This window comes from Anabrus simplex, chromosome 7 (assembly GCF_040414725.1).
Source record: "Anabrus simplex isolate iqAnaSimp1 chromosome 7, ASM4041472v1, whole genome shotgun sequence".
Lineage (NCBI taxonomy): Eukaryota > Metazoa > Arthropoda > Insecta > Orthoptera > Tettigoniidae > Anabrus > Anabrus simplex.
In genome coordinates, this window is record NC_090271.1 from 344,900,491 (window position 1) to 344,913,841 (window position 13,351).

General features: G+C 37.9%; 1 protein-coding gene across 2 annotated transcripts in view; it reads right to left on the reverse strand.

Moving 5' to 3' along the window:
• Window positions 1-613: 613 nt before the first annotated feature.
• Cdc6 (Cell division cycle 6) overlaps window positions 614-13,351 on the reverse strand; it is a 128,553-nt gene continuing 115,815 nt past the window's right edge. For both annotated transcript variants that reach the window (XM_067151841.2, XM_067151842.2), the window contains one exon: window positions 614-3,679. In XM_067151841.2, coding sequence (XP_067007942.2) covers window positions 3,581-3,679 — 99 coding nt within the window. In that variant the 3' untranslated portion in view covers window positions 614-3,580. The remainder of the gene's footprint in view (window positions 3,680-13,351) is intronic.

Consider the following 13,351-nt stretch of genomic DNA (forward strand, 5'->3'; position numbering starts at 1 on the left):
TGTGAACACTTCACCACTAATCCTCACACTGAATCTTAATAATAATAATAATAATAATAATAATAATAATAATAATAATAATAATAATTGTTGTTTCCCATTAGCTCCTTATTTCCAAATCAGGCAAATGTTAGGCTTGTCTCGTATAATTAAGGCCATAACAAACACTAAAGAACTTTCGAGGTGAAATAAGTTTATGAAATATGTAAGATTTCAAAGGGATTTTTTAAGTGTAATATTTCTGTATTGTTCTGTTTTTTGTGTAATGAGCAATAGTGTGGAATTTCTCAATAATATAAAACAGGTCACGCAGTCAATCACCCACTATACTGTGTTAACCGAAAGCTTGCAACACCCAGGTTGCATACTAAAAAGTTGGTGGATTCCTAGCAATGTCAGAGCAAAGGGCGGGTGGGTGCATATGGGCTAGGCAAGAGAGTGGTTGAGTGGATAGAACTTAGAGAATTACAGTAGGTGAAGAGTTATCTGGTCCTGTAATGATTATGAAGCTGGTCCCAAAGGGCAGTGTTACTGGATCTGTATGTTTTCTTATATATGGTAAAGAACTGGAATCAACACTAGCTTGTCAAGTACACAAATTAAAAAACACAAGTTGTATAAAATAACTTTTCTTTATTAACAACAGAACTTAGACAATCATGTGGTTCATATCTCCATGATGTTACAATCCAGTCTACTTGAAATAAGGAGTTACATTAAACCAAGATCCAACAATCTTAGGTTACATGCACAAATTCATTTCATAAAAAGTCTACAGTACTATAATTGATTTAATAAATAAAACTGTAACAAATTCATTCTAGATACATACTGTATGGTATCTCAATTGTAAAATGAAAAATAAGGAATTAAACCTTATTCCGTATATTAGCATTAATTTCATTAATGCAAAAACCTTCTAAATTAGAATGGTCTCTCTCAAATAATTACATCTCAGGTTCTGCTGAAAAAAGTCACAAAATAATTTCCTTTATATTTTCCTAAAAAATCTTAGAAGTATAAAACATTGGATGCAATAGAGAAGCACTCTCAGGTGGACTGCATTTATACAGACTTCTCTAAAATTTTTAACACTGCTGACCACGATATCTTGCTGCAAAAACTAACAGATCATGGAATTAATAGGCTTCTCCTCTCCTGGTTTGAATCGTATCTTAAAAATTGTTAAAATAAGGAATCATTTTTTTGCACCTATTATTGTTACCAGTGGAGTTCTTCAAGGGTCTCACCTTGTGCCCTTACTGTTTACTCTCTACACAAATAACATTAAAAATATACTTTAGAATTCTGAATTGCTTTTGTTTGCTGATGATGCAAAAAAATTATGCAAATTAATTGTCCACTCGATTGTTTAAAACTTCGAGAATATTTACATCGTCTGGCAAAGTACTGTATTTGAAATGGGTTCAAACTTAACCTCTTCAGTGGCACGCCTGAGAAATTCTCGGGTGGCGCACGCCTGCCCATAACGTCACCGCCCGAGAAATTCTCGTTTAGCTGCAGTGTTCATTTCGCGATCGCCCAATCATTTCTCGGGTACTCTAATCGTTGGGAAAATGTTTTCAAGTATTCTCAACAGATGGCGGGAGGATTTCCAGCTGTATTCACGTAGCGTCTGGCTTAAAATATGCCTTATCTTCTCTTCTTTACATATACAACCTCTGGCCAGCTGACGAGGTAAACAGAAATGGTGAGTGCAAAACGGAAGAGAAGTTTGTCTGAAGACAAAATAAGGAACTACATCAAAGATGAATCACTAAGTGACATTAGTATTTCTGATAGTAGCTATAATGATTCTATTGATTCTTCAGATGATGACCTTAGTAATTCTAGTGAAAGTGAAGAAGATATTACGTCAGACGCTAAGGTGATGGTAGATGTTGAATATACATTCGTTTGGAAAAAGTGTAAGCCTGGGGATAGTGTGCAACCTAATATTATTCCATTTACGGGAAATCCTGGTGTGAGGCTTAGCTTATTACCACAGGTGAGTGCGATTGACTGTTTTGAACTGATTCTAACCGATGAAGTTGTAAATTTGACAGTGACCGAAAAAAATTCATCGGCCCTATGCTAAAAGTGCATTGAAAACCTTGTAAATAAATCTCCGCATGGACGGGTACAGTTTTAGAAAAAAGAAGCTCTTACAAAATTTGGCAATTTATTGCGTTATTATTGCTGATGGAAATAATACAAAAGCCTGAAATAAAAATGCATTGCTCACAGGACAGTATAGGTCCTACTCAAAACACCAATATTTTATGACACTATATCACAGGCCTACTCTAAAAAGTGTAAATAGAGTGTAAAGTAAGTTTTTATTAACCTTGAATAATATATGAATGTGTTCCCTTAATAATTGTTACTCATTCCTTGCTTCCTAAAAATAAATAAATTCCTCCGAAAAAACCTCACTTTTCTGGCACAGGAGGTCTGCCAAAACCCGCCACCGAAGGGGTTAAACATGAAAGATGTAAAATAATATAGTTTTTTTTTTTTTAAACAAGAAGAAAATATCATTTCAGTACAAATTTAGTAATAACAACATTCTAACTCCTGTTTCACAAGTTAATGACCTTGGTGTTTTATTCAGTTATAACCTACCGTTAAATGAACATATTGAAAATATTTGTAAGAAAGCATTTCAAAGATTGGGTTCCATTACTAGATATTACTAGATATTGGTTGCTGTATGTGTCTATGGTACACCCTATACTAGAATACTGTACACCTGTTTGGATCCCTTCTCATCAGACCTCTATCTATAGATTAGATTCAGTACAACATAAATTTCTTTGTTTATATTCATTTAGAGCAGAATTCTCATATGAAAATGTTGATTATACAGCCCTACAACAGTCTTTAAATCTGCATAGCCTGTCACAATGCCGTGAATTATTGGATACACTCTTCATTATTAAATTGCTTCATTCCTTGGTGAATTGTCCACAATTCCTTGAAAAACTTAACGTACATGTACCCAACAGACGCACAAGGTTCAAGAATACATTGTCTACAAATTGGCATAGAACTAACTACGCATTCAATGAGCCAATTGAACGAATGTCAAGATCGCTAAACAAAGTGGATATTGATGTATTTAACTGCTCATTGTCAAAATTTAGAAATCACTTACATAATCTCCAGAACTGACCTGCGCTTACTTGTAATATAACCTGTGTATGTATCAGTTCAACTTTTTCTACTTATACTCCACTGAACTTTCTTTTTAGTACGTTTTGTTTTGTTTATTTTTCTCTATTGTTTTGTAAAATGGTATTACTGTATTATTATTGAATTGTCAACTACAGATTATAATTGTATTGGTAATCAAATCCCCTCCTTCACAGAGATCATCGTGCAACAACTTCAGCAAAGACACATGGGGAGGCAGTGTTGCCACCTTCTCATTTGTACTTTATATGGAAACCTCCACCAGCAAATAAACACATGCTCCCGGGTCACTTCATTACAAAGTGAATGTTCAACAGAAGATTTCAATTTGTGTCTCTTTTCATCAAGCTTTTAAGGCAGATCTGCAATCAATGAGCAGTGATTTTCACCTAGTAAGGCAAGAAGTATCATTGACAATGGCTGCCAGGAGTTGTTTGTCCTTCAGAGCAGATGCCACTTCTTGTTCATCCCATTGGAGACTGACCTAAAAAACACACAGAAATTCCTTACAATAATAATAATAATAATAATAATAATAATAATAATAATAATAATAATAATAATAATAATAATGTGCAGCAAAAGAGGGAGACCAAGTCACCGTGGTTGATAGAAGTAAACAAAGATCTGCAGGAACTGGGAGCGATGATGATGATGATGCTTGTCGTTTTAAGGGGCCTAACATCAAAGGTCATCGGCCCCTAATGGTACAAAATGAAAGAACAAAAATTGCAAAGGCATCCACTGACCAAAATAAAAATAAAATATGGCATGAAGAATGAATGGATGGACAGGAACTCAACAAAACACAAAACAAACAAACAAAAACCAGTGGATCAGACTCAATACAGATCGAAAATAACATTATTACTGACCAAGGAACCACTTATAAAGCACAATGATGCTTGGTGTCTAAAGGGGGTGCAAAATCCATGTCTATGGCCCCACAGAATGGTACATGTCGCGAGTAAAATAGAACCATGGTATGTGTCATGTTGGGGTATTAATCAGAAGTAGCGAAGACTCACGGTGTTCCACAAAAGATGGTACTACTCACAAGTATTGCAATACGTACAAGTAACGCAGACCTATAGTGTGTCTCACGCAATGGCCCAACTCAGAGTCAACGCAAACCGAGAAGGCTCCCCACCTAGGTGTACTAAACACGGGCGCCGGTATTCCCGTGGTGTTCCTCACATAGTGGGGTACTAATCACAGGCAACGCAGACCCACGGTGCTGCTCATATAGTGGTACGACTCACAGGCTACGCCCATACCCGCGGTGTTGCACACATGGGTACGACGCACGGGTACTGGAATCCACCAGGCCAGGCTTTTACTGCTACTAATCACAAACCTATTTCGTACCGAATTTAGTGGTACTACTCGCAAGTACAGGCAACCTATGGTGTTCCCCGCGTGATGGTACGATTCAAAATTAGTTTCATGGTTCTAATTCAGTCAGCCCTTGGTCGCCCCTTTTAGTCGCCTCTTACGACAGGCAGGGGATACCGCGGGTGTATTCTACATGTGCGTCCCCCACCAGCAGGGGGTGGAACTGGGAGCAACAGAAAGAGACTCCTCTTTCAGGAGGAAGAGGTTTGAGGACAAACAAGGAGAGGAAGGAAGGATGGACAACCCCGAACGCAAGAGTCGAAACAAGAAGAAGAAGGACGCATGGCCTCGGGAGAAGCCTGATGCATGTCTGTGAGGACGGGGCCCCTACCTAGGATGAACTGTCGCAAACACCTGGCCCCCGAGTCATAGGAATTAACTAATAAAAGCTGAAATATCTGACCAAACCAGGAATCAAACCCAGGACCCTTTGAACCGAAGGCCAGCAACCTAACCATTTAGCCATGGAGCCGGACAATAATATAATCCCAGACAAAGCTTTTTATTTCTGCCAGGCTCTTCCTATCCTATTCAACATCCCTTAGTCAACGCTTGTTCATTTCTGACCCCGGCAGTATTGCGTATAGAGGCCTAGAGAGCCTTTCACTTTCACGCCCTTCGTGGCCTTCGTCTTTTTAAGGCCAATACCTTTATTTTTCCAAATGTTGGACTCCTAATATTTTTTCTCTGATTCTCTTTAAGATAGCTTTCTGATGAATATAGGACTCGCCCGCTACAGAAACAGCAGAAACCCTCTTTTTATGTTCCTAGACTATTAAACTGGCATCTTCAGTTAAGAGAACCCTTTCACTGATGCATCTGTTACTGCAAATGATTTAGCGCATTCTCTCATAGACACGATGGGAGTGGATTAGTAATACCCGCTGACTAGTGCAGTGTAAACAAAATTCCAAATGAAGGAGAACTTGTTTTCGTAAATGTGGCTGTCTCGTTAGGAATAAGTAAAGGCTTGTTAGATACTGAACGTGATACATACAGAGAGTGCACCACTTCTCGCATCTGGTGAAAGTCCTCTACTGGGCTTTCAAATACTGTATTTACTCGTGTATTAGACCCCTCTTTTCCCCACTTTTACAGCCAAGAAAAGTAAAGGGAGGTCCAATATGCAATAACCTCAAATTTTGTGTAGTGAACACATGACTTCTAGGCTATAAAGAGCTATAAATTGTACATATAAACATTCTACACTGTTCTTTAACAAACCTATGAATGTATTCCGTTCTGCAATTTTATCTTTGATAGACTTGAAGGCAAGGAAATGTCTTTCTTTGAAGAACTGGACATACCCGAGAAAATCTCCAAATTCAACAATTGTCTGGGAATCATCAATAAAGGTTTTAGACCATCATTAGTTCAAAAACACACCCGTACAAGAATCTACAAAACTTTGGCAAGACGTGTACTTTGCTATGGAAGTGAAGCGTGAACCCTGAGCAAATGCGATGAGAGAATAACCACAGCTGAAATGAAATACATGCGGCGAACAGCAGGAGTCACTAAATGGGAACACAGAAGTGCTGAACGACCTTAAAAGCAGACCTGTATTTTTGGAATACATCTATGAATACCAGAGAAATTAGCTAGAACAACCTAAACAGGATGGACAGAAGCAGTCATTAACTACTGCCCCAGTGGGAAGAGATCTCTGGGACGGCCCAGGAAGAGATGGCGTGAAAATGTACAGACCGTAACAATTGTTCTATAGGACTGATACATGAAATGATGATGATGATGATGATGAACGTATTTGAGTTATACTGGCTATTTTCATTGGAAAGCAGTATTTCTAAATGTAAAACGTCAATAAAAGACTTTTAGGCCTACATAGAAAGTAAATATCACGTCATTTGTTTCATTTCATTAATTCCTCTGATGAAGTCAAGGAAGGGCATACGGTCGTAAAAACTCGCTACGAAAATTCGTCTCACTTCATACTCTACCCTAGAGAAAAGGGATAGAGTAAGGTGGGGCAAGATTACGCACCTAACGTTGAAGTCTATCCTGAGCCATAAGTAAATGCCATAATTAAATACAATTTTTGTGTTCGATTCTCTATCCATACCCCTTCATTCTGCATGACTCATAATAAACAATTATATTTTAAAGTGAGATTTTATACCAATCTAAAAATATGCTGCAAAAACGTACTCTTGCTCGACAGTGGGGTAAGAGTGCGTTTGCTATGGGGTAAGGTTGCGCATTAAACTACCAGATTAGGAAAACGAACAAGACTTATTCCTCTTACTCTTTTAATAAAAATCCAGTTATCATAGTACAAATCACTCAATTAAAATGAAATCTTCGCAGATTATAATATTAAATGGCACTGAAATTAAAAGAACCAAGTCCAAGTTCATCATTTCATTCAACAACGATCACAAATAAATGTATTTTTCCCCCTCGTAATTTGAGCCTAGCTCATGCCACCATTCCCAGCATTGGATCCAGTTTTCGGTTGGTGGTTCAATGTACAGTTCCTCGCATCCGGGGCACAATATTTCCTCGCAACATGTCTTGATCCCTGTTTCATTTTCATACTCTTCTTAGGAATAATTTTTTCAGTTTGGCTGTCAAAGAGCTTCCCTTTGTATTTTTTACTGGCCTTCAGTAATCTATCCTCTTTCTCATTTTCTAGTTTTTCCTTGAATGGTGTTACAGAAACAATTTCAGACCTTTTTCCTTGGTTGTTCCTCTTCTGATGTCCTTTCCGTTTAGGGTAAGGCACAGTATCTCTCGGAGAGACAGTAGTGTTAGAATTTGTAGAAGTGGCTGTACGTCATGAAGCGCCAAATGTGTTTGTACGGGGTCTGTTATAGAAGATGTTCAGTGGACAAACACCACGGGCTTTGTTCGTTGTAGCACATTTCAGATTTGAAATTGGGTTATAAAACTCGCCCAGGATTGTTAAGAAGCCAGGTATCACATTCCTGAGAGTAAAAATCTTTCAGAGCCTTGAAAAAACACTGGTCAAGCGGCTGAAGTTTGTGACTCCTGTGGGGAGGAATAGAAAGAATATGGATGTTGTTTTCTCTGGAGTATAACACAGCATTTAAACTCAGGTGTGAGGAATGATTATCTAAGATTAAAAGCACTGGATTTTCCTTTGAACGTGCAACATGTTTTTGGAAGTGTTTTAGCCAGCCTAAAAACAAATCACAATTGACAGAACCCGAATCAGAACACATCATCACAGTCCCTGGTGCGGCCCCATTCAGAAGTTCTTCTTTCAGTCTTCTTCGTGGGAATATTACCGCCGGAGGAACATAGTTCCCTCCAGCACCCATGCAACAAATAACGGTAAAAAGCTGACCTCTTTCTGCAGAAACAACTTTTCCTACAGCTTTTTTCCCAACTTTGGAAATCACTTTAGGGACCCTATTTGGTAGAGTAGTGACACCTGATTCATCCATGTTGAAGATTCGGTGAGGTGGAAATCTGTGTTTTACCACGAGAGAAGACAGATTATCAAAGTATATGGCTGTTTGCACTTTATTAAAACCCATAACCCGAGCCAAACTGGTTTTTCGAGGAGTGCGAAGAGTAAGACAGTGTCTCTTCATAAAGTCAGATGCCCAGTCCTTGCCTGCCATTTTTGAAGCTCGGCAATGCTCGGCTAATTCAGATTCTTGGTGTTCATCGAATGTCTTATTGAATCACCCAAGTTTTTCCACACCAAAACCCTGAGAGAATGGGAAACAACAAGTAGATTTTATTAAAATAAGTCCAGTCGGAATATATTTTCTTATTTGTTTTCTTATTATCCGTATCTTCCTTAGCGCAGCTTCACTGATACCCATACTCGTGGATATCTGTCCTTTGGATTCCCCTCTTTCTACTCTTTCTTTTGCATTCTGTAACATTTCTAGAGTACATGGCTTGCACTCACTCTTTCTCTTGTATTGCCTAGACTTGTAAAAGTGAAGGGCCTGCCTTTTAATTTCAGCAGTAGAGAATCATATTCCAATAGTATATTTTTGTAACACAATCTACACGGATGTCAACGTTTAACTTCGCAGGAGAACTGCAAGCGGGGTAAGAGTACGCATTGCACACTTTTTCCTCAGCACGACCTGTGTAGTCTTACCCCACCATGCAATCCTGACTTAACCAAGAGATAGCTGCACTCATCAGTTAAAGCAAGGTGTGACCAGGTCACGATTGCACCACAGGAATGCTCAAGAAACTATTAATAAAATACAACTTCGGGGATATGTGCATGGTTATGCAAAAATTCTTAAGTTCATAGGGTCGAATATTACATCAGAACTCAACAAAATGTTACTCACTGCATAATGACTCGATGAAAATCGAGATCACATTAACATTCCGGCAGAACACAGTCTGACACGACACCTTCTCAACGTAAAGCAGTTTGGCCAACTGCTGAACACCTTTCCCTGAAAATTCACCAATGCGCAGTCTTCCCGTACGCGTACTCTTGCCCCATCATCATGAAACAAAATATCTCAATTGCCAGTCAGTTGAGCAGTAAACCTGAACACTGCTTTCATTTTAATTGTCTTGTGCCGCTTACCGCTGTGTCGTCATCTTCACTGCAATCGAGACCGAGAGTATTCGAACCTTTTAAAAATAGTTTTGTTCCCGACTACAGAGTCCAGTGTTGCTGAAAGCGTGCCAAACCACCAACTGATAATTAGCGTATGTTACGACTTGTACTTCCAAATGTAACACAAAGTGACTGGAAGCATTCTATTGATAACTGCGGCTGTTGAAAACCAGACCCTTATTTTTAGGTATATTTCATGCTTGTTCTCTACATTTATGAAATCTGGATTTAACTCTACAGCTTTAAATGAGATAGGTATGATATCGCCCGGATAGTGCCAAAAGTTCCACGATGGAAAGAATAAAAATAAATAACAGGAAAGTTTGCCGCATTCATGGATATGTACAGGTGTGGCAGTAATGCGTTTTATTATCATAATGTTGTCCAACTCGTTGGCTGAACGGTCAGCGTACTGGCCTTCGGTTCAGAGGGTCTCGGGTTCGATTCCCGGTCGGGTTGGGGATTTTAACCTTAATTGGTTAATTCCAACGGCACGGGGGCTGGGTGTATGTGTTGTATTCATCATCATTTCATCCTCATCACGACGCGCAGATCGCCTACAGGCGTCAAATAGAAAGACCTGCACCTGGCGAGCCGAACCCGTCCTGGGATATCCCGGCACTAAAAGCCATACGACATTTCATCATAACGTTTATTCATACGTTCGATGTCTCCCATTTTTTATTAACGCATACCCTACTATGTATTGTTTGGTGTCTCCAAAAGTTGCTGAAAGTAAGTGGGGACTTAAAAAACTATATTATTATTTGTTAGGTACGTTGGCGAGTAAAACAATTGTGATTGGATTGTTTTTATCACATTTTTAACCTACTCCTCTCCCAATGAACCCTATATTGGCCAGAGTTACGAGATATTAAACGATTACTTTGTTAATGATCTTGCCTACCTATATTAATAGGCCTAGCAACAACTGTAAATATTTCTTAACTAATGTAAACTTGTTTCCTCATCCCGAGGTGGTGCAGCTTTTCTTTAGACAGGCCTCTAGTGGAAGGGAGTTGCATATACGATTTTTACCACAAAACAACCTTCCTGCCATTTGTAAATCTCTGGGAATCAAACTCAGGCTCTCGAGAACGGCAGCTAATTGTGCTACCATTACGCTGGCGGACATTCTTGACTACTAAACAGAAATATATACACGACTGTTGCGTGCTTGCAACGCGCGGGTCGGAGACGAAACTATCAACGTCATCACAGCTGCAGTAGGCCTACATTACGGAGGTGGACATTTCTTAACTACGAAACACAGGTGTATCGCATGACTTCGACGTGTTTTCGTTGCGTGGGCCTCATCGATGAAACTATTCACAAATTTGTGTGATGTCATCAGAGCTGCACAAGGCTTCTAGCCGCTTCGAAGCGGAATTGTCATTCTTCTCTGATGAATTACGTTGGGAGTTTTGTATACGAGATTCATTTTTTTCATTTTCTTCATCTCGATAAACTAAGGGGAGTCTAATATGCGAGGGGGACTAATACACGAGTAAATAATGTTTTCAGGATATATATATATATATATATATATATATATATATATATATATAGTTAAGTTAGGTTAAGTTATGCTGTTTGAATTAGAATACTCAAATGTTTGGCACAGAAGCCTCTGGAGTGATACATTACAATTTTTAAGAATGAAATTGAACATGTGCATTCATGTAGAATCAGGTTAAGAAAGAAATAACGGCAGAGTAATCCGTAGTACGGAACTCGTGCACGAAAACATTGGCCGATTGCACAAACAATGACTAGCTTTAAGCCTTAAACAATGTCTAAGTTATTCACGATGTTGCATTCCATAAAAAATGTTCAGCCAGTACTAGGCTAGATATCGTTTAAGTTTCATTATTGGTTAAAAAATGGAAACAGAAGTTTCTTCCAAGCTAGGCGTACTCTTTGATTGTCAAAAGCAACGAAATTCGTAAGTGTGCACGCCAAACGTTAGTTAGCTGTGATCTGTCCTACACAAAGAGTAAAATGGCATGACAAGTGTAAGCATCCGCAAAGAAACTACAGTAGGCTGCATTGGCAGCCCTCATTTTTGTTTCTCATAGTTCCCCAATTTATAAAACAGACAAAAACTGGTGCTGTTATTACAGCCACAGTCCTTCCTTCCCAGACCTTGTCTTTTCCTTAGTTGCTGAAAACGTATCTGAATGAATGCAACAAGAAACCGGGGTAAAAAAAAAAAAAAAAAACACACACACATGCCTACTTTGTAGTGTCACTATTATGTGTACTTGGCAAGAAATATAATATAATATATGAGACAATAATTTACGCTACCACCATTTGTTGGATATATGTATTTGTGTGTGGGGACTTTATCTACCATTCTCGGCCATTGTTTGAATTGCCGTTAATTTATGTGCCTGAACTATGCCTATTTAAAATGCATATTTTAATATTGTTACGTCGGTAACTAGCGTGGAGGGCACATAACATAAGGAAAAGGGCAGGACCATAACTAACTACTCGAGGAGTTGCCAGGTCAACAATGCTAACTACTAAATGAAAGCAAAATTTAAGTTCAATAAATTGTACTTAAAAATTAGGAAAATTTTAAAAATTAACGAATGAAACCTGAAGAACAAATAATTGAATTTTAAATAACCTCTTTGAATTATGGATAAAAATAAATTTTTAAAGCAATAAAACTATGAGTGCGCACTCTGATAACAACGTAAAATAATTTTTATATAGTAATAAATAAATAGAAGAACATATACCCCATAAAAAGAAATCTTAATTCATTACAATAAGAGACAAATGTCTATTTTTAAAATAATTAAAATTGTGAAAACACACTCAGATTACAAACTACAGCTTGCATTAGAATCAATAAATGACAAATGTTAAAACGGATCCGTGCTTGAGAAAATTCATTACACCACTGACCAGACTTTTTGTAAGCAGGTCTACTATAATAAATCTCACTAAACTGAAATTTGTTTCCAGACCCTGTACGCAAGGATTTCAATCATCCCAGAAACACGGAAACACACATAACAAGGAAGGCAGCGATAGCCAACCAAAATATTCCACACGTGAATAAAGAACACAAGAGAGAATACCACGAACCCAAATAAAAATTAAAAAGATATTTCGCAAATTATTTACACATTACGAAAGGAAACGCAATTAAAATTCCACAGAAAACAGAACAATGGTCCACACGAAGCATGCAGCTTCCAAAACCCAGCCAACATCTGACTTAAAAACAACAGGCAAGGCCCACACAAAATTTAGCGTGCCGGAGATAAGATCAAAATATGACACGCAATAATGAAAGAAAGACAGAAAGAAAGAAAGAAAACACGGACGTGAATAGTCTCAGAAGGGTAAACGTAAGTATGTAATCACGAAATGGCAGAAACAATTTCAGTTTCCTACAACCACGATATTACAATAATGTATATATTTTGAATTTAACATTTCCTCCAACCAAATATTAATAGACGATTTAAATGCTGGTTATTAAATTTCAATTTTAGGAGGCTCTGGAAAATGGTAATGCCCGAATAAGACCGAAAATAAATCATCCCGTTAAGTAATTAAACAATGATCCATTATGAAAAGAATACTAGTGCACAACATCATCCGACACATTGATAACAGTGCGATGGATACCAAAATATGAACCACGAAAGGTAGAAGGATATCCACCAACTAAATTAATAATATTACTAACAACTTTAAGAAACAGAAGAAGGCAACACAACGATAATCTCAGTTAAATAAAAGGAATGGAATAATATGCCTCTCACCTGCGCATATACCAATTCATTTCCAGAATTACTCCATTATAATAATTCGGATATAGAACTTGACAAAAATCTCGTTAGCTTACATTTTAATGGTTTGAAGATACAATTTATATCTTTAAAATATCTACTGCTTTGAAATGAGTGATGTGCTCGCTAGCTGGAAGCCAGTCTGTTGCCAGCTGAGAGCCATTATGGACGCATTTGGAGAAGTTGTCGTGTACAAGACTCGACTGAAAGTTGGTGGAATGAAGTCTGATTCTCCAGGCTGATAACCATGGAATTAGGCCGTTGGCCTTAGTTAGAGTGTAATTATATATCTAATGTAGCTTCTATTCATCGTTCTTTGGTATTTGTGTAGTGGAATGAATATCTGCAATATGAG